General features: G+C 39.3%; 1 protein-coding gene across 1 annotated transcript in view; it reads left to right on the top strand.

Moving 5' to 3' along the window:
- Window positions 1-20,395, top strand: part of LOC135116166 (WD repeat-containing protein 19-like) — a 310,907-nt gene that overhangs the window by 241,913 nt on the left and 48,599 nt on the right. Inside the window, exon 24 of the mRNA XM_064033436.1 lies at window positions 6,632-6,728. Coding sequence (XP_063889506.1) covers window positions 6,632-6,728 — 97 coding nt within the window. The remainder of the gene's footprint in view (window positions 1-6,631; window positions 6,729-20,395) is intronic.

The following is a 20,395-nucleotide window of genomic DNA, read 5'->3' as shown; positions in this document are numbered from 1 at the left end:
AATTGTAGACTAGTCTTATGTATTACATTTAGAATGAGTTTAATTGTAGGACATTTCAAATTACACATTGTCAGATCTGGGGACTTATATTGTAAAATGAATAATGGTAAGAATTGTGGTAGCTCAGGAATATTTCAAGATATAAAAAACTTTCATTATGTTGGAATGGAAATGGAAATTAATTTGATGAACATTGCCATAAAAGAGAGCATACTCCAGGCAAATGGTTGAACAGTAATTGTGAATATGTACAATGGGAAGTAGTATATATTTGAGTGTTGCAATCATAAAGACCAGAAACTGTTAAACCTGCTAATGATGGTGGCAAAACATAGTCTAGGAGAAAAAGTTATGTAATGAAAGTGGATATTGATAAATTGCACAAAGATTTTGATCAATTGAAAAGAAGTCAATGTTTCAAGAATAAGGAAAAGATGGTTTAATTTTATAAACTTAATTTATATTATTGACATACCTTTACATTCACACAGTCATATACGACTTCCAACTGTTATACACAAGTTATACACAAATTGGATTCATATCTGTTCTTACCATGGGCAGACAAAGTCTTGTTTTGTGGATGTGTGATGATGTCATGCTTCTCTGTTGAGTGATCTTTTTGTGCCCCTATAAACACACTTTTATTTATTTATTTATTTATTTGTTTATTTTAATTAAATAAATAAATTAATTAATTAATTAGTTTTTATGTAGGAGGGACACCAGCCAAGGACAACAAAAATCCAATAAAAAAAAAGGCCCACTGAGATGCCACTCTATGAATAGGGTCCAAAATTAAAGAACCTCCCTCTTGAAGGAATTCAAGTCATAGGAAGGTGGAAATACAGAAGCAGGTAGGGAGTTTCAGAGTTTACCAGAGAAATAAATGATTGAGAATACTCTTGCATTAGAGAGTTGGACAGAATAGGGGTGAGAGAAAGAAGAAAGTCTTGTGCAGCGAGGCCATGGGAGGAGGGGAAGCATGCAGTTAGCAAGATCAGAAGAGCAGTTAGCATGAAAATAGCGGTAGAAGATAGCTAGAGATGTAACACTACGGCAATGAGAAAGAGGGTGAAGACAGTCAGTAAGAGAAGAGGAGTTGATGAGACGAAATGCTTTTGATTCTGCCCTATCTAGAAGAGTGGTATTAGTGAAACCTCCCAGACATTTGAAGCATATTCTTAACATGGACAGATGAGGCCCTTGTGTAGAGTTATCAGCTGGTAGGGTGAGAAAAACTTGCGGAGAATTCTCAGAACTCTTAACTTCATAGAAGCTATCTTAGTAGCTAGAGATGAGATGTGAAGTTTTCAGTTTAGATTATAAGTAAAGGACAGACCGAGGGGGACAGTTGAGTGTCAATGAAGAAGAGGGAATAGTTGTCTGGAATGTTGTGTCAAGTTGATAGATGGAGGAATTGAGTTTTTTAGGCATCGAACAATACTAAGTTTATTCTGCCCTAATCAGAAATTTTAGAGAGATCAGAAGTCAGGCATTCTGTGGCTTCCCTGTGTGAACTGTTTACTTTCTGATGGGTTGTATGTCTACAAAAAGATGTGGAAAAGTGCAGGGTGGTATCATCAGTGTAGGAGTGGATAGGACAAGAAGTTTGGTTTAAAAGATCGTTGATGAATAATTGGAAGAGAGTGGGTGACAGGAAAGAAACCCTGAGGAACACCATTGTTAATAGATTTAGGAGAAGAACAGTGACTGTCTACCACAGCAGCAATAGAATGATCAGAAAGTAAACTTGAGATGAAGTTACAGAGAGAAGGATAGAAGCTGTAGGAGGATAGTTTAGAAATCAAAGGTTTGTGCCAGACTCTATCATAAGTTTTTGATATGTCTAAGGCAGCAGCAAAAGTTTCACCAAAATCTCTAAAAGAAGATGATCAAGACTCAGTAAGGAAAGCCAGAAGATCACCAGTAAAGTGGCCTTGACAGAACCCATACTGGTAATCAGATAGAAGGTTGTAAAGTGATAGATGTTTAAGAATCTTCCTGTTGAGGATAGATTCAAAAACTTTAGATAGGCAGGAAATTAAAGCAATAGGACGGTAGTTTGAGTGATTAGAACAATCACCCTTTATAGGAACAGGCTGAATGTAGGTAAACTTCCAGCAAGAAGGAAAGGTAGATGTTGACAGACAGAGTTGAAAGAGTGTGAGTAGGCAAGGTATAAGCACAGAGGCACAGTTTTGGAGAACAATAGGAGAAACCCCATCAGGTCCATAAGCCTTCCAAGGGTTTAGTCTTATAAACTTTACATTCACACAATCATATACAACTTCCAACAGTTATACACAAAATCCTAGCACAATAAAAAAAAAAAAAAAAAAACATGAAGTTGGATTCATGTCTTCAGATAAATTATATTAAATATATCATAAAAATTCAACATAACACTTCCAATTAGAATCTCTTCATGCAAATAACATTCAATGAGAAAACACGTTCTGGTTATACCCAATCCCCTACTTTCAGTATATATAACCTTAACATTTTACTTTGGACTTCATTACAACTGTTAGGCTCTACTTATAAGTACTAGGACAGGCAACTTGCCCATCTTGACCCTCTCTGGTCTGATAGCTTGTCTCTCTGTCTCCTGTCTATTCCCATCTTCTAACCCTCATAACATATACCATGATACTAAAGTGGCTTTTGCCCCAACTAGGCTTTAATTTGCATAAAACTTATTTTCCAACAAATCTGGCAAATCATATCTTTGTCCAGCCAGAAACAAAGGGGTGTAGTTTCAACATTTGCTGTGCCCACTTCCTTGTTTACACATATTCTCAGCAATCTCTCATACATGAACCCTCATCAACCTTGTACTTATAGCTTCCTTGTCTATTACTTTTGTATTAGCCATGTGGATGTCTTTTCTTGTAATCTTTTTTTTTCTTTTCTTTTTTTTTTGTGTAGGAAGGACACTGGCCAAGGGCAACAAAAATCCAATAAAAAAAAATGCCCACTGAAATGCCAGTCCCATAAAAGGGTACAAAGTGGTAGTCAAAAATTGAAGGATAAGTGTCTTGAAACCTCCCTCTTGAAGGAATTCAAGTCATAGGAACGTGGAAATACAGAAGCAGGCAGGGAGTTCCAGAGTTTACCAGAGAAAGGGATGAATGATTGAGAATACTGGTTAACTCTTGCATTAGAGAGATGGACAAAATAGGGGTGAGAGAAAGAAGAAAGTCTTGTGCAGCGAGGCCGTGGGAGAAGGGGAGGCATGCAGTTAGCAAGATCAGAAGAGCAGTTAGCATGAAAATAGCAGTAGAAGACAGCTAGAGATGCAACATTGCGGCGATGAGAGGGAGGCTGAAGACAGTCAGTTAGAGGAGAGGAGTTGATGAGACGAAAAGCTTTTGATTCCACCCTGTCTAGAAGAACAGTATGAGTGGAACCCCCCAGACATGTGAAGCATGCTCCATACATGGATGGATAAGGCCCTTGTACAGAGTTAGCAGCTGGGGGGGTGAGAAAAACTGGCGGAGATGTCTCAGAACACCGAACTTCATAGAAGCTGTTTTAGCTAGAGATGAGATGTGAAGTTTGCAGTTCAGATTATTAGTAAAGGACAGACTGAGGATGTTCATTGTAGAAGAGGGAGACAATTGAGTGTCATTGAAGTAGAGGGGATAGTTGTCTGGAAGGTTGTGTCAAGTTGATAGATGGAGGAATTGAGTTTTTTAGGCATCGAACAATAACAAGTTTGCTCTGCCCCTATCAGAAATCTTAGAAAGATCAGAAGTCAGGCGTTCTGTGGCTTCCCTGAGTGAAATGTTTACTTCCTGAAGGGTTGGACGTCTATGAAAAGACTTGGAAAAGTGCAGGGTGGTATCATCAGTGTAGGAGTGGATAGGACAAGAAGTTTGGTTTAGAAGATCATTAATAAATAATAAGAAGAGAGTAGGTGACAGGACAGAACCCTGAGGAACACCAGTGTTAATAGATTTAGGAGAAGAACAGTGACCATTTACCACAGCAGCAATAGAACGGTCAGAAAGGAAATTTGAGATGAATTTACAGAGAGAAGGATAGAAGCCGTAGGAGGATAGCTTGGAAATCAAAGCTTTGTGCCAGACTCTATCAAAAGTTTTTGATATGTCCAAGGCAACAGCAAAAGTTTCAACAAAACCTCTAAAAGAGGATGACCAAGACTCAGTAAGGAAAGCCAGAAGATCACCAGTAGAGTGGCCTTGACAGAACCCGTACTGGCGATCAGATAAAAGGTTGTGAAGTGATAGATATTTAAGAATCTTCCTGTTAAGGAAAGATTCAAAAACTTTAGATAGCCAGGAAATTAAAGCAATAGGACGGTAGTTTGAGGGATTAGAATGGTCACCCTTTTTAGGAACAGTCTGAATGTAGGCAAACTTCCAGCAAGTAGGAAAGGTAGATGTTGACAGACAGAGCTGAAAGAGTTTGACTAGGCAAGGTGCAAGCACGGCGGCACAGTTTTGGAGAACAATACTCTCTGGTTCTGTTAGTCTTATGATGATTCACCACATCTTGTTTTTCTCCTCAGTGGTCACATCTTGCCTCTAATCTCTCAAGGTAGTGATAGCTTCTTGTGTTGGTACCTGCTTTCATGTTTATATTCTTCCTTCCTCATTTATTTCTTCTACTTTCTTACTTCCTTCTTCATTTCTTTCTTCATTAATTTTTATCTAATATTCTTCCTTTTTCTTTCATGTTTTATTTCTTCTTTTTTTTTTTTTTGTTACAACTACTGAGGAATATTTCCCTCTATTCTGGAGGAGAGTTTAAGTAACTATTTAGGTTATATTTTTCTTTAGATGTAGATAGGTATTTTTATTTTGGTTATATTTTTCTTTAGATACAGATAGGTATTTTTTTCATAGTATAATCTTTATAAGTGATCACTCATCATCACCATCATCATTTCATTTTACAACCTTATTTTTCCTTTTGGATTGAACAACTTATGAGTGTCATGAACACATGTTTGAAGTAAAAGATTTCCTCCTTATTCTCTAACTGAGAGTAGGTTAAATTTTGGGATGGCCTTCTCTAAGGCAGGCCACCTTCAAGGCTATTGAAGTTCCTATTCCTTGGGCTGATTGCACAATGTGATGCTGTCCTGCTACATTAGTGTATCTCATGGTGGGCATCAGGTTCACCACATTCCTTCACCAAAATAACTCATAACTCTAATGTAGGTAATGTTTTAATTCTATATATGGTTGGCACCTCTTGACGTCATCAGGCAGGCAGTGTGGGACAATCTTGCTTGACTTTTTGTGCCACTCTAGCCATTGCAGAAAATTGCCTGGACAATAAATGACTAATGGTAACTTTCTAGAGTTCTCAGCTTTCTCTTTAAACAGTGTTAACAGTCAGTTTGAATTACATTCAGGGTGAGTAACCATGTTCCTTCTTGCACGCCCATACCCCCTCCACAACCTTGTGCAAGGATTACTGAACACTTGCAATTCTCATGATGTTGAAAGCTTACACAAGTCAGGATACTATTGTGAGAGTGATTGAGTGTTACAAATTAGGCTTTAGTATCAAGGAAATAGGTCATCAAACTGGTGTGAAGCCAGTGACAGTGTGCAGCCATGAGGTTAAAGTTAAGTCCTCGGGAGAACATGAGATTCCCCGCCACAGACACAGTGGTGGTTGGCATCCAAAGATCGGTGGTAGGACTTTGGCATCAACTAGAAGAAAAGCTCCACCTTACAGTAAGGCAACTTAAGGAACAGCATCTCAATGCTCTTCAAGGATATTAGTGTATGAACCTTTCAGAAAAATATCCAAACCAAGCTAAATTATCAGATGTATGCTCATAACAAACCTTTTGTTTCTGAGGTGCATTGGAAAAAGATACTGGGTTTCATACAGAAATATAACTCATGGACTCTGGATGAGTGAAGGTAAGTCTTGTGAATTGACAAAGCTACATTCAGAGTCGGTGACAGGAAAAGCAAAAACATGTGGTGTCGGAAAGGCTCTGACCCGCATGACCAAAAGTTTACTGCCAACTCTCTAAAGCACCCTCCCTCCCTCATGGTGTGGGCCAAGGACGTCTATCTCACTCTATTAGTCATCTGGCTGACTTTCGCAGTAACTGGTGCTGAGGTACTGTAGCAGGATGGCATCCTGTGCCACACCACACACAGTGTCAGGGAGTGACTTACTGCAAGTGAGGTGGAATACATACCAGACTGGCCACCCATACCCAACATAACCATACCCAATAGCCCAGACATGTCACCCATTGAAAACCTCTGGGCCACCATGAAGGGCAAGCTGAGGAACGAGGACACATCGACATTGCCCAGATTAGAGTGTGCACTTCTTCTGGCATGCAGCAATGTGTCCCAAGAAACTCAGAAAAAGCTTGCAGACTCTCTCCCCAATTGTTTGATGGAGGTGCAAAAATGAAAAGTTTACCCTATCAGTAAATAGTTAATAAATATTCATAACAAGTATCATTTCACTATGTCTTTAGTTTGGCAATTTTCATGAGTTTCATTTCAATGTGCATCATGTGCACATTGTTTTGCATGCATTCATGTTGAGAGTTGCTGACTACATCCTGGATACATCTGAAATGAACATTTTCTCATTGTATATTTCTATTTTCTCTCTACAGGATGCAAAATACCTTTTCCGACTCTATATGGCTAAAAGCCAATATCGTGAGGCAGCAAAAACTGCCATCATCATAGCAAGAGAAGAGCAGAATTCAGGTAAGTCAAGCATAGTACCATTTCCATTTATTGCACTTTGTTGGACATTAGGTCTGTGTCTGTAAATATGAAAAGTGATGGCCAGATAGTGCTTGGCTGATCATGGGGGATTTTAATGCTTATGATTTCCAGGAAAAGATACCAGTATATGAACAATCAGTTAAATATACTATGTGAGAAAATAACACTCAATAAATTATATTGCAGTGTGAAAAGCTGCTATCAGGCATTCCAAGGATTGCAATTAGGAGACAGTGATCATAATATGATCTGTGCAGCAACTTACAAACAGGTAGCTATGTAAAGTCGTGACTTATAGGAAATGGGACCCAGAAAATATTGCTCAGCTTTGAGCCAGCCCGGAATGCACAGACTGGACTACACTTATAGAAAACGGAGCAGACATTAATGCAAAAAGGATATTTTTTATCCCTATTTTAACTTTTGCTTAGACATGCTTATACTGACCAAAGACATGAAAATATATCTTAGTAATAAGCCATGAGTAAATAAATATCCAGGATAAAGGAAAAATATAGAATAAAGCAGAGTGGAAGTACAAACCAGTAAAAGGAATTGCAAAAACAAATAAATAAGAAAATAATAGATTTGAAAAAAGTGTACAAAGAAAAAGTGGAAAACTTTTAGGACAAATAAAACAAAGGATACTTGGAAAAGACTTCAGACATTGTATGGATATAATAAAAAGCAAACCACACCTGAACCAGAAGATGGCTACATATATAAATGAAATTAACTTCTTTGCAAAATTTGAACAGTATGATTTTAGTGCAGAACGGGGTGCAGTGATGGGTGTCATACAAAACAGGAGAGATGAGGAAATCAAAATAACGGATGGTGATGGAACTGAAGCAAGTGTGTGTGAGTGAGGCCATGGGGCTGGATGGGATGCCAGCTAGGGCACTCAAGTGCTGTGCAAAACAGCTGGTACTGGTGCTGCAGCAGTTGTTCCAGGACTCCATCAGTCAGGGTGAAGTACCTCATGCATGAAAGCTTTCCAAAATCAAACCCATTGCCAAAATTCCATTTCCAAAATATTTTAATGATTTTAGACCCGTTGCTTTCACATCTAACATCATGAAATGCATTGAAAATATTGTTAAGAACCTTTTATGTGATAAAATGGAAATGTCTAGAGATCTGATTGCAATTTGCTAACTGCAGAAACAGAAGTGTACAAGATGCAAGCCTAACTTTTATAAATGACATTTGCAAGCATTTAGATAAGAGAAATACATCAATATGATGTCTTTCAATAGATTTTAGCTCAGCCTTCAATACTATACAGCTCCATATACTTTTAAACAAATTATTGGAGATGGGTTATAACAGTAACATTTTGAACTTGATATTTATTTTTTTAACACAAAGGCTCCAGTATACCAGAGAAGTAGTAGTAGTAGCGTACTGTCTGATAAAATCACCATCAACATGAGTGTGCCTCAGGGGTGTGTGTGTGTTATCCCCAGTATTTTTTGAGCCTGTGCACAAATGAATGAAGAAGTGTTTTTGACAACTATACCATAATTAAATATGCTGGTGATACAGTGATTACAGGAAAGATACTGAATGATGACAGCAGAAATTATATAACTCAGGTCCAAAAAGTTGCTGAATGATGTAAAGAAAATTATTTAGTATTAAGTGTAAAGAAAACCAAAGAAATGATAATATATTTTAGAAAAAGTGTTTACAAATGCTCCAAGTATTATCAGTATTGAAGGGGAACCTGTGGAGCAGGTAAACCATGATAAATATCCTGGGATTTTAATTGATGATGAACTTAAAGGTGATGCAAACACATATCTAATCATGAAAAAATGTAATCAAAGGCATCATTTTCTCAGAATTTTAAATATGTAATGTTCAGGTAGACAAGAAAATAATAAGCTTGTTTTATCAATCTATTTTATGCTTCTTAGTTACTACTTGGTATAGAAAATTAAGCTCTGCAGATAAAAATAAACTACATAAATTAGAAAGGCTAAAAGATTAGGTGCACAAGTAATAACAATAGATATACTATATAAAGAGGCTCTATTAAAACAAGTGGAAAAAAATACTGCAAGGCCAAACTCACCCTCTAAACTGGCACTACCCTTGATAAGAACAGATCATTATAAGAAATCTTTTATTCCAAGCAGCATTGAAATTTTCAACCATTTTTATTCAGAGCTATAGTGACTTTGTGTGTGATATATGAGAATTGTATATTTTTTATGTGATTGATGTCTTCAGTCATTTTCATCTATACTATACACTATACTGTATATTGCATCTTATCTTTCTTTCGAGCCGGTTGCCATAAAGATTTTCACTTGTATGCATTACTGTATAACAATGTGACAAACAAATGATCTTATCTTTTCTTATCTTATCTTGGGGGCACAGAGGATAAATTAAACTTACTCATTAACTACAATAAGGCAGAAAGTAAGCATTTGTTTGGAGAGAAATAAGGGTAATTTCTTAAGAATTACTTGTAACTAAATGATCTTTATGAGAGGTTGGTGAATCAGAGATATGCTCTAAAAAATTAGAATAGCTGTAATGCAGCTCAGTGATCTCTTATTTGAAAAAAAAAAAAAAAAACTGAAAAGCTCCAAAACCAAAAAAGTTTTCTAACAGTCATTATTGGATCCCAAGAGAAAGTAGAAGTAACTTAATATTAAAGGTTTCTTTAATGACATTGATTCTTTATTTAGTAAGATGTGGGGATAAAACAAGTGTTGGTATCCAAGCAGCACCTCCACTCAGAAGGACTGGCCTCACCCATAATGGTTCCTCCACACCTCTACTTGTGTCCTCTCCTCTGAGTGACAAAAAAGTTAATGTTGTTAATTTTGCTAGTCACATCATTAACATCCTGTATCATTTAATTTTCAGTACTGGTTATCATCAGATACATGAAGTAAATTATAACATCCAACCTGTGAACATGTATGAATGTACAGATGAAAGGCTGTCTTACATTTTAGCTAATTTTTTCTATCCTTTTCCCTCCACTCCGAGGATTGTCTTTGTTATTACTCCATTGCAAGGAGGGATGGAATGGATGATGACAAAAAGTAAACATCACAGTGGAGGGCAAATGTGTCATACCACAAGACAGATATGGTGGTGGTGAAAAGAGAGAGTGCCTTGCAGTAACTGCCCACAGCCTTGCCTTAATACATCCTCACGTGGTTACAGGTTGGGGTCTTATAATTTATCTCAAGTATCCAATAGTAAGTGAAGGTGACAATGAAGTAATGGTGGATGTTGATGTGGCCAACATTACTAATGAGTTTGAGGATAGAGAAGTGAGAGTAAAGAAAGCAAATGGGTGAGACCAGCATTGCTGAGGGAAATACCATTTAGAAACCAACAATCATTTCATCTACACAACCTGCTAAATAAAGGATGAAAACTAATAAAGCCTTTTCACTAGCTAATCTTTATTTTATCTGTTGGTATCCAGTAGGAATTAAACAGTTCATGTAGAAAAGCCACTGAACACCTAACCTGATCTTTCCATAATTTTTAAATGGGGTGGAGAAGCCTTGTGTTGATCATTGCTTCAAAAACTCTGCCTTCATCTATCCACTTGATACAACTCTCCAGACAACTTTCCCCTGTTCTTCACTGAAACTCAATTGTTCCTTTCTTCCACACTAAATTTACTTGTTCACTTTTTTTTTGTCTCAGTAGAAATTTCACATCTCATCCCTTGGTAAAACAGCTTTCATTAAGTTAGGTATTCTGTGTTGTCTCCACCAATTTTCCTCCATTCAGCAGCTAACTCTACTGCAGGGACCTTATCAGTATAAACTACAGCTCTCATATATGGAGAGGTTCTACTCATATATCTCTACTAAATAGGCTGAAGTCTAGTTTTTCATCTCATCAACTCCTCACCTCTATCAGACTGTCTTGAATCTTTCACTCACTGTTGTAAAGTTGAATCTCTTGCTATTTTACACCTTTATTTTCATGGTTACTGCTTTTCTGAACTTGTTAACTGCATGCTTCCTTCCCTTTTGCAACCTTGTTGTACAAAATTTTCTAATCTCATCCCAACTCCGTTCCCTTTCCTTATACAAGAGCACTAGTATCTCCACTCTTTCTTTCCTCTCACTGGTAAAGTGTGGAACTCTCTAGCTCTTTTCTGTTTTTCCTTCTTGCTACAACTTGAAGTGTTTTGAAAGAGCAGTTTCAAGACCTCACCAAAATTAAATTAACCAACTTTTTGTTATTACATAAAATAATTACCCAAACTTACCCCAAAACCTCAAATCCCAAACTTAGTAATGTTCAAAGCCTCAAAAACTCAGTTCCACCATCTATCAACTTGACATAACCTTCCAGATATCAATCCTCTCTTCTTCAGTGACAGTTTACTGCCCCACTGTCCTACACTGAACATCCTCAGTCTGTCTTTTACTGATAATCTATACTGGAAATTTCGCATCTCATCTCTAGCTAAAACAGCTTCTATGACATTAAGCTTTCTGAGTCATCTCTGCCAGTTTTTCTCACTCCCAGCTGTACAGGGGCCTTATCCATCCATGTATGGAGTATGCTTCACATGTATGGGATGTTCCACACATACTGCTCTTTTAGGCAGTGTGGAATCAAAAGCTTTTCGTCTTATAAACTCCTCTAACTGTCTGTCTTTAGCCTCTCATCAGCACAGTGTTGCATCTTTTGCTATCTTTTACTGCTATTTTCTTGCTAACTGCTCTTCTGATCTTGCTAACTGCATGCTTCCTCTCCTTTCGTGGCCTTGCTGCACAACTTTCTTCATTCTATCACTCTTATTCTGTCCACCTCTCTAATGCAAGAGTTAACCAGTATTCTCAATCATTCATCCCTTTCTCTAGAAAACTTTGGAATGCCCTTCTTACTTCTGTTTTACTCCTTTCAATGACTTGAACTCTTTCAAGAGGGAGGTTTCAAGACCTTTAATTTTTGATGACCACAAGATCCTTTAATTTTTTATGACCAGTTTTGATTCTGATCAGGGACTGGCACCTCAGTGGATCTTTTTTTAATTTATAATTTTGTTGCCCTTTGCTAGTGCCTCTCCTACATAAAAGAAACAAAAAAAACTTCCTGGTCCACTTCCAAAATGGAGGACTAGAGGCCCTTGCAGTCAGAATAAGGTTACCAAGAAGATGGACCACAGTTAGTAATCTACAACCCATGCCACACAGTCAATCAACTAGAAATAGACCACAATGTTAACCAACTTCTCTTCTTAGCATTAGTCATCAGAGACCTCAATGCTCATCACAAGCTGTGGAACCCAGACCTCACCATAAGTTCCCACAACACTTCAGGTGCTACTGTATTTTCATTTCTCATAAATTCAACCCACTTCACTCTCTTATTCTTTGTCTGCTTACTTGAATTGATCCTCACTAGGAAAGGTTCTGTCCAGGACCTATGCCTTGGCAAATCAGGCTTTGATGGAGCAGAGTTTTCAGTTGGGCCTTACTTAGGTATTTACCACCATAGTTGGGTGCAATAACAAAAAAAAAAATATCACAATAACCGATAAATCAGTAACGATAACCTCGTCAGCTATAACTGATAATTGATAAATGGTGATAAATTTGTTGCCCATGAACTGGTAAGCGATAAATCGATAAATCCAAAATTCCAATGCTAGCAGTAATGATATTGATATTTTAAATAAAAAAAATAATAAATCCAAATCTCTATTTTTATCTTTATCTTAGAAAACTTTCAAAAATCTTAGAAAAAATTCAAATTCAATTTTTATTCCATCTCTTCACTAATGAAAAGTACTATTTTAAGTAAAATAACTACATTTAATTTTGAAAGTTTAAAACCTCAACATGCTCATGTTCCCACTCAGCCTCACCTTCAAATATGTTTCTCCCTTTAAAAGAGTCAGTAGGCTCCTTCTCATCCTTGCTACTGTCTGCAGGACTTAAAGCTTTCAGAATGGTGTTCCGATGAACAGTCCCTCTCTTTGGAGACCTATGGTGAAGCAAAGAATGTAGAGGCACCATGGCAGCATGCTGTCATGCTTGGTGTAAATGATGATGACATGTCACTCAAGAAAATAAAATACAGTATAGACACTTGTTTCACCAATGTGTAAGTAAGACAGCACCAGGAGTAACTCTCTTTACTATAAGGTCCAGCCTGTTGAAAAAGTGCATGTCAAGCACAGTTCGGTAACCCATCAAAACACTCCCAACATACACCCATTCATTGCACTATAATCACAATGTTTATGAATCTTAATATCACCATTTGTTACACAACTACATTATATGTGACTCACACAGTGCCTCCACTATCAAAACAAAGGTGAATCCCTGCATAACCTCCCTGGGAGTGGATCACACATCAACATGTCTTACAGATCCAGGGCCACAAACACTGTAACAGGACATCTTTATAAACTATCACTCACATATCACACAAGTACAATTGTGGTAACACAAAGTCAAGCTTCATACATTGGTATGTTAAACTACATTTAATGGCTTACAAACTTGTTAAACTCACCCAAAATTCCTGCTGCACATCTGAGCCACTGTAATCCTTGTGTCAACACCCACATACTAGTTTCCCTGCAGCTGGGACATGGAGCTGGTTCCCTACAACCCACACACACATACACAATGCCACCACCTCCCCACACAGATTTCCCGAGTGAAATGAAAGGCAGCCGAGGCGGCTAGTGGGGAAGCAAGATCGCATTTGCCACGTCATCCAACTCTCACGTCACAATCTCCACACACGAACGACATGCGTAATTACAGGAAGCGAAATACATGAGATGTTAAATATACAAGTAAATAGTACAATTTGGTGATATCATAATGCAAACAAATTACAATCTCTATTAATTAACAATAAATTTTATATTTTTAATCAAAGAAAACTTAATCAAAGGCTATATTGAGATCTTCTCAGTACAACACCTGAATGCAAAATGTATGCAAGTCATCCTAGCTGCACAGTGATCTGCCTTGTCTGCCTTCATCTCATCTTTGTCCTTTACCTCATCCACATCCTGGACATGGAGATTCATTCATTCCATGAAATTCCTTCTCCTTCATTCTGCAAAAGGATGGATAAACCTCCTAGCAGACCAATCCAAAGCAAACCTGACTATTTTCTGTCAATCAAAATTAAGTGTACCAGTCCTTCCTCACAAACCACAACAACATACCAACAGTCATTCGTCTCGCTATGACCAATCCTCTGCCTCATGGTTTAGCAGCCTTACTCACCACCAAGGAACTGTCAGGCACTCTCCAAACCTTAATACCACACAAGTTGGTGGGTCCTGACGTAATGCCTTATGAATCCTTAACACATATTCCTACACAGACAAGAGAATGACTTGTAAATCTACTCAACTGGAGCTGGTCAAAAGGGTGCTACACAGAAGCATGAGAAACAGCTACACTCCTCCCATTCCCAAAGCCTGGTAAAGACCAAACTAACCCCTCAATCTACCAATATACAATAAAATCCCTCTCATCCGGCATTCGAGTATCCGGCAGCTTCAGGTATCCGGCACATTTTTCCCCGAGCCTTAACCCTTTCCTTCCGGCGCTTAAATTATTTTCCCGTTTTGTATGACGGCTAAAAATGGTAAACCTAGAAATTGTCAGAAAATTGTTTGAATACTAATAATTATTTTCTCTTTGTTATTCTGAATACAGTGATATACTTTGTAGCTCGATGTGACCTCTCAAAGTTGAGTTTATGCCTTATAAAGGATTCCTCCTCCTCCTGCTGTGTGATCCGTCATCCAGAAACAGCCCGGAGAGCGATGACGCCGCGCGCACACACACACACACACTCTCTCTCTCTCTCTCTCTCTCTCTCTCTCTCTCTCTCTCTCTCTCTCTCTCTCTCTCTCTCTCTCTCATCTTGGAGGGGAAATTGTACACTTCCAATGAGAGAGAGAGAGAGAGAGAGAGAGAGAGAGAGAGAGAGAGAGAGAGAGAGAGAGAGAGAGAGAGAGATTTCATCCCTTTTCATATCAAGTTTCAGGCAAATAACATTATCTCTCTCTCTCTCTCTCTCTCTCTCTCTCTCTCTCTCTCTCTCTGACAAGTTACCTTCTACCATTTTATTATAAAATCGAAGATAATGAAAAAAATTACCATGAAAGAATGATAGGTATCATCTCTCCGTTCTGATAAAACAGGTGGATCCTGTAAATAATTTTCCGAGTCCTCACTAATGTCTTCGCTTTCTTTATCTTCTTCTAAATATTCACTGTCACTGTCTTCAAACTCAGAAGCACTGCTAAATACATATGTTGTGTCCTGCTCCATGGTGAGTTATGATCTGAGATCCTTGGCTCTTATCAGGATGTCTCTTCACACTTACCATGGTGCTTTCCACCCGGCGAGTGCTTTCCACCCGGCGGGTCGCTGGGGTTGCCAAGTGTCGCCCGGAGAAAGGGAAAATAGCTTAGTTACCGCTAAATTTCCAGAGCTAGTGACAACACTACATGTGGAAACATGCCAGACACTTCCACTCACACCATCTGACTCAAGAAACCGCGCTTGGACCTCAAAATTGAGGCGCAAAAATTCTTGATTACCGGTATGATCGCCGTCGCTACAGACGCATTTTTGCAATCGTATATATACGATTACCGGAAGGAAAGGGTTAAAACCAATAAAAAATCAATGTGTACTCATAAAATCGATTAAAATTCCCATGCAAGGCATACTTTGTCCCCTCGCCACCAGAGTGCACTGCTTCGCGCCACCCGCGGCCCACTGCACTGTGTTTACTCAGTGATTCAGTCCCGCGTGTGCACTGTTTATTGCCTGACACCTTCATCATGCCTAAAGTTGTAGAAAAGAGGAAGCGTGTTGTGCTTACACTTAAGCTGCTGATCAAGATCAGCTGATCTTTGTTATTGTAAGATGCATGAGTGTAGGGTGGTGATTGTGGACATAATTTCACTTCTATTCAAGTATCCGGCAATATTCAAGTATCCAGCATGTTGGCGGTCCCGTTGATGCTGGATAAGAGGGATTTTACTGTACTACACTCCTCCCATGTTTTGGCAAGCTAATGGGTCAAATGGTTAGCTGCCAACTACAGTTGTGGGCAGAGACAAAGTGTTCCAAGAACAACATGGCTTTCACCCCAGCAGGAGTAACCAAGACATCCTTCATCAGCTAGAACATCATATACACATAACTTACAGGGACAAACAAGTCATGCTGTTCCTGTTCATTGACTTATCTGGTGCCTTTTTGACTTAGCTTCACACTATATAAATTGTCAATCTTGGGTGTGCTGGTAATTTTCTCACCAGAAGATCCTTCAGCATATCTGTTGGTGGCACCATATCTTCCCCCATGCCCACAAAGAAATGAGTTCCACAAGGTTCCATGTTAGTCTATTCTTATTGAACATACTTTAAGCTGACATTCTGTGCCCAACAGGTACATCTCTCCTCATATATGCTGATGATGTGATGCTGATCAGCAAGGCTCCCACCCTTGGTGAAGCACAACAATTCCTCCATCTGGGAATAGATACTTTCCTACATTGGATCAACTTATGGGGTCTACAAGTCAACGCCCAGATATGTGTCATTATGTGCTTCACACTGAGATGAAGCTTCCCCTTCTTACATTGAATGGGTTACCCACTCCACTGTGGTGAGAGCACACATTCTTGGATCTCTGACTAGACTGGCCAGATATGACATGGAAACACCGCGTAGATTATTTAAAGACTGCATGCACCAAAAGACTGGATATTATGAAAAGCCTTGCAGGCACACGCTGGGATGCTTCCCAGGAATTCTTATGCATTTCTATAAAGTCTTCATATTAAGCAAAGTACAATATGACAGTGCAATCTACAGCAAACTAAAATGTCATCCAGAATGCCACATTATGGCTAGCCCTAGGTGCCTTTTGGTCCTCCCTGACAGTTTCCGTACATGCAAAGGCTGACCTTTTACCACTTGAATGGAGATGCCACCACCATAACTGCACAGTACTCCATTGCTTCATGACCCTTCCTCCATCACATCCACTAAGGGTCCCCTTCACTTATGACCACATTCCTCCCAATGATTCCCACCTGGCCTCTCAACTCCTGTGCCCCATTCCTGGTTCATGCCCTTTATTCCTTCATATCTCTTTCTACACTCCCTCCTCACCCATCTCCTATCCTTGCTATCTCACCCTATACACCCTGATCCTCACACTACTCCATGTTCAACTTATCCTTCCATTTCCCCTTCACCAAAGCACAAGATAGGATGCTTGCACCCCAGCTATTTCTGGAAGTGATACCACAGCAATATGACAAGGATTTATACCGATGGCTCCCATTCCAAATCTCCTGTTTCTTCTTCTGCAGCCATTTATTTAGAATATCTCTCCATATGCAGAACATGGCATTTGGAAGGTCTCTACTTGGTAGCAGCAGCTGAATTATTTGCAACAATAGGTGCCTTATCCTTCATCAGAGACACTCTAGCCTATAGTCATCCCATCAGATTCATAGGCTGCCCTCTCCCTACTCAGATCAACATGCCCAATATTGCACAGACAATTAGCAATGGAATCACAATCATTCCTCACATCTCTCTGTTTCCAGGTACATATCATCTGTTTCCAATGGATCCTCTCTCATGTTGGAATCAAAGGAAACACAGTAGTTGACTCCATAGCCACCTTAGCCCATTCATCTGCAGCAGTGACCCCTACTCTCTTGAACCACATCACTTCTCCCTCTACATCCTTGTGGAATGAATTCATACAATAAGACCTCTCCCAAACCTACTTGGGCATATATAGGACTGACTCCTCACCACAGCCTTGGGTTCAATCTCCCCACCATGTATTGGACACAGCCATGGTCATACCTAGTTATGCAGACCTGGTGACACATCTCTTCATACTACAATTAATCTCAAATCCTTGCTGTAGATGGTCCACATCAGTAGAAGACACATTGAAGCACTTCCTATTACACTGTCCACATTTCCATTCTCTTTGCACAGCCCTTTGCAACCACCTGTGTACCCTTGGGGTGGGGATGCTCACTCTCCCCATCCTCCTAAGTGGTAACAAGCTACCAGAAAACACTCAAGCAAAAGTCCTGCAGCACACCTTCTATTTCCTAAGACAATCATGTCGACTACAACACCTCTGAACAACAATCACCTGCCTACCCTATGGGTTCTTGTCAGGATGAATTAGATAACTCTAGAATACCCTACAACTCAAGAAGAAGAAGAAGTAAGATATGCAATTGTTACACCCACAATTTCCAGTCCCTTCACAAAGCTGCCACAACTGGACTAGCTCCCCCAAAGTCATCTCCTACATGACTGGATGCAGAGCTTAATATGGGTTACAGGGTCCACTTCTGACTCATGCACTCTTCTTACCAGTGGTCATAACACCAGATTACACAAATGAGGTCGTCAGCCTGTTTTACCCCCCTCATAGTCAAGGGAATTACAACAACAATTAACTCCCATGGCTGAGAAAGGATCAACAACTATGTCTATGGAGAAACAATCATGACAAGAGACAACAACATATACAGTCGAGGTATAATACCCCAGGGGAACACCACCCTTGTAATGGACTGCCCTTTTCCAGTGAGGTATTATAACACTCTTCCTGTTTGGTAATACAATATCCCACTCCTTTAAAAGGAAGAGAGATGAATTATGCAAGGCAGTTCAGCAGAATCCTCTGCTTCAGAAAGGGCGTGGGGATTCCCACCTGATTGCAGTAGCATTTAACACAACAACACAAATACAGGCGAGTGTCCACACACGAACAGGAGGTAATTCACCTCTAACATACACACACACACACACACCGCTGAGGAGTCACTTCCCTGGGTATGGAATGCGTTATAATTAACAACCCTCCCTGGCAGACTACTATAGAGACTCTTGTGCTATTTAGCTAGGCCAGGCCATACAGCTGGTAATTATTCACTTATCCCCTTAAAGCAGCTGACCCATCTAGTTATACTCTTCTTCCCAGTCTCTGCCAAAAACACTACCCATCTTAGTATGTCCATCTCGTGTAAGCTCTGGATAGCGACTGACTGTGGGAACGTGATGTGGAATGCTCTCCCACTCTGCTACTACAAGAGAAGGGGAGGGATGGTGATGTATCTTCATACACACACTCACTCTGCTTGCCATCCCTGTCTCATCACAGGCTAACATGAATAAAACATTTCACTTCTGATAATTCTAATGACTGAGCTATAGGAGCTAGGTGGACACTAATCACTCTATCCTCAAGGGCAATTCCTCTGCTACTAACTTTGTGAGACTCAATCAAAACAGACAATTAGAATTAGGGTAAATTGATTTGGGAAAGATAGTCTATAGGGGCAGGGATTCTTATGGTAATCTTAGGACAGCAAGCAGCCATCCTTAATCATACGTCTGGCATCTGTACTCTTGCTTTCTCTCTCTCTTTTTTCATTCTTCCCTGCTTCAGGCTCTCACTTCTTCTTTAGTTCATGTTACATCATTTTATCTCGCTGCACACAACACAATTCACCTTCATACTTGGTTGATTTGGATTTGTCAAATGAATAAAAGGGCTTATAATGATATCTCTGAAGAGGAGTGTTGCCTTGTGGAACTGAGTGCTCGTGGTCTGGACAGTGGCTACCAGTGCCATTAGTACAAGCACAGAAATTTTAATAAAAATCTAATTGGAATATGAAGCTAAAACTTGCGAGACTAAAGGCAGCATCACACAGGGCAAATTTCTCCCAGCATGCTGCCCATTTTTGCTGCCAGCTGGGCAAATTGAGGAGCAAATGACATCATGCAGCTTGTTTTCTATAGTCAGGAAGAATGGAAAACAGCTGTGGTGCTGGACTAGCTGGAAGTATTTGAAATCAAATGACTGTGATACTATAAGCTGTACATGTAAAACAAAAATATATTGTCATAATTTATGAGTAAAATTGTCAACTACAAAACTTAGAAAAATGAAGTATACATGCCAATGTGTGCTTGTGATTTGATTGTGTGGTGTGTGAAATTATTTACAATGTTTATTTGACAACTGCAGCTGGCAAGATAAACAATGTGTCATGATGGAGTCCTGTGCTAAGTTTTGCTGGAGTATGAAAGCTTGGCACAAATTAATTGAGCTATAGTGAATCCAGATTATTAATTGGTACCTGGGGTGTTGGCTGTTGGAGCTGCTCATGCTGTTACCACCTCAACCCCAGGGGCCCGGAGTAATTGACCATGGCCAGCAGGGCATGGCCATGGCTTGTGGAGACAAAGCTGCATGGCCTATATGAGTTGCCAAGTGGAGCAAAATATTTATTGCAGCGTCCTTGTTCCATCATCAAATCGAAAGCTATTCCCATTGCTCTGTTTCTCTCCTCCTCACTCATTTTATGTTGCTTTTACTTCATTGTTTTTTTTTATTTTTCTAACTTGTATACATAATTCCATTTTCATTCTCAATCATTCCCATTCTGTTTAGCAATTCTTAGGATTGTTCTTACTTTCATTGAGAGAAAGGGAGAGAGAGAGAGAGAAAGAGAGAGAGAGAGAGAGAGAGAGAGAGAGAGAGAGAGAGAGAGAGAGAGAGAGAGAGAGAGAGAGAGAGAGAGAGAGAGAGAGA

This window comes from Scylla paramamosain, chromosome 30 (assembly GCF_035594125.1).
Source record: "Scylla paramamosain isolate STU-SP2022 chromosome 30, ASM3559412v1, whole genome shotgun sequence".
NCBI classification, from domain to species: domain Eukaryota; kingdom Metazoa; phylum Arthropoda; class Malacostraca; order Decapoda; family Portunidae; genus Scylla; species Scylla paramamosain.
This window is presented reverse-complemented; position numbering and strand designations above follow the sequence as displayed.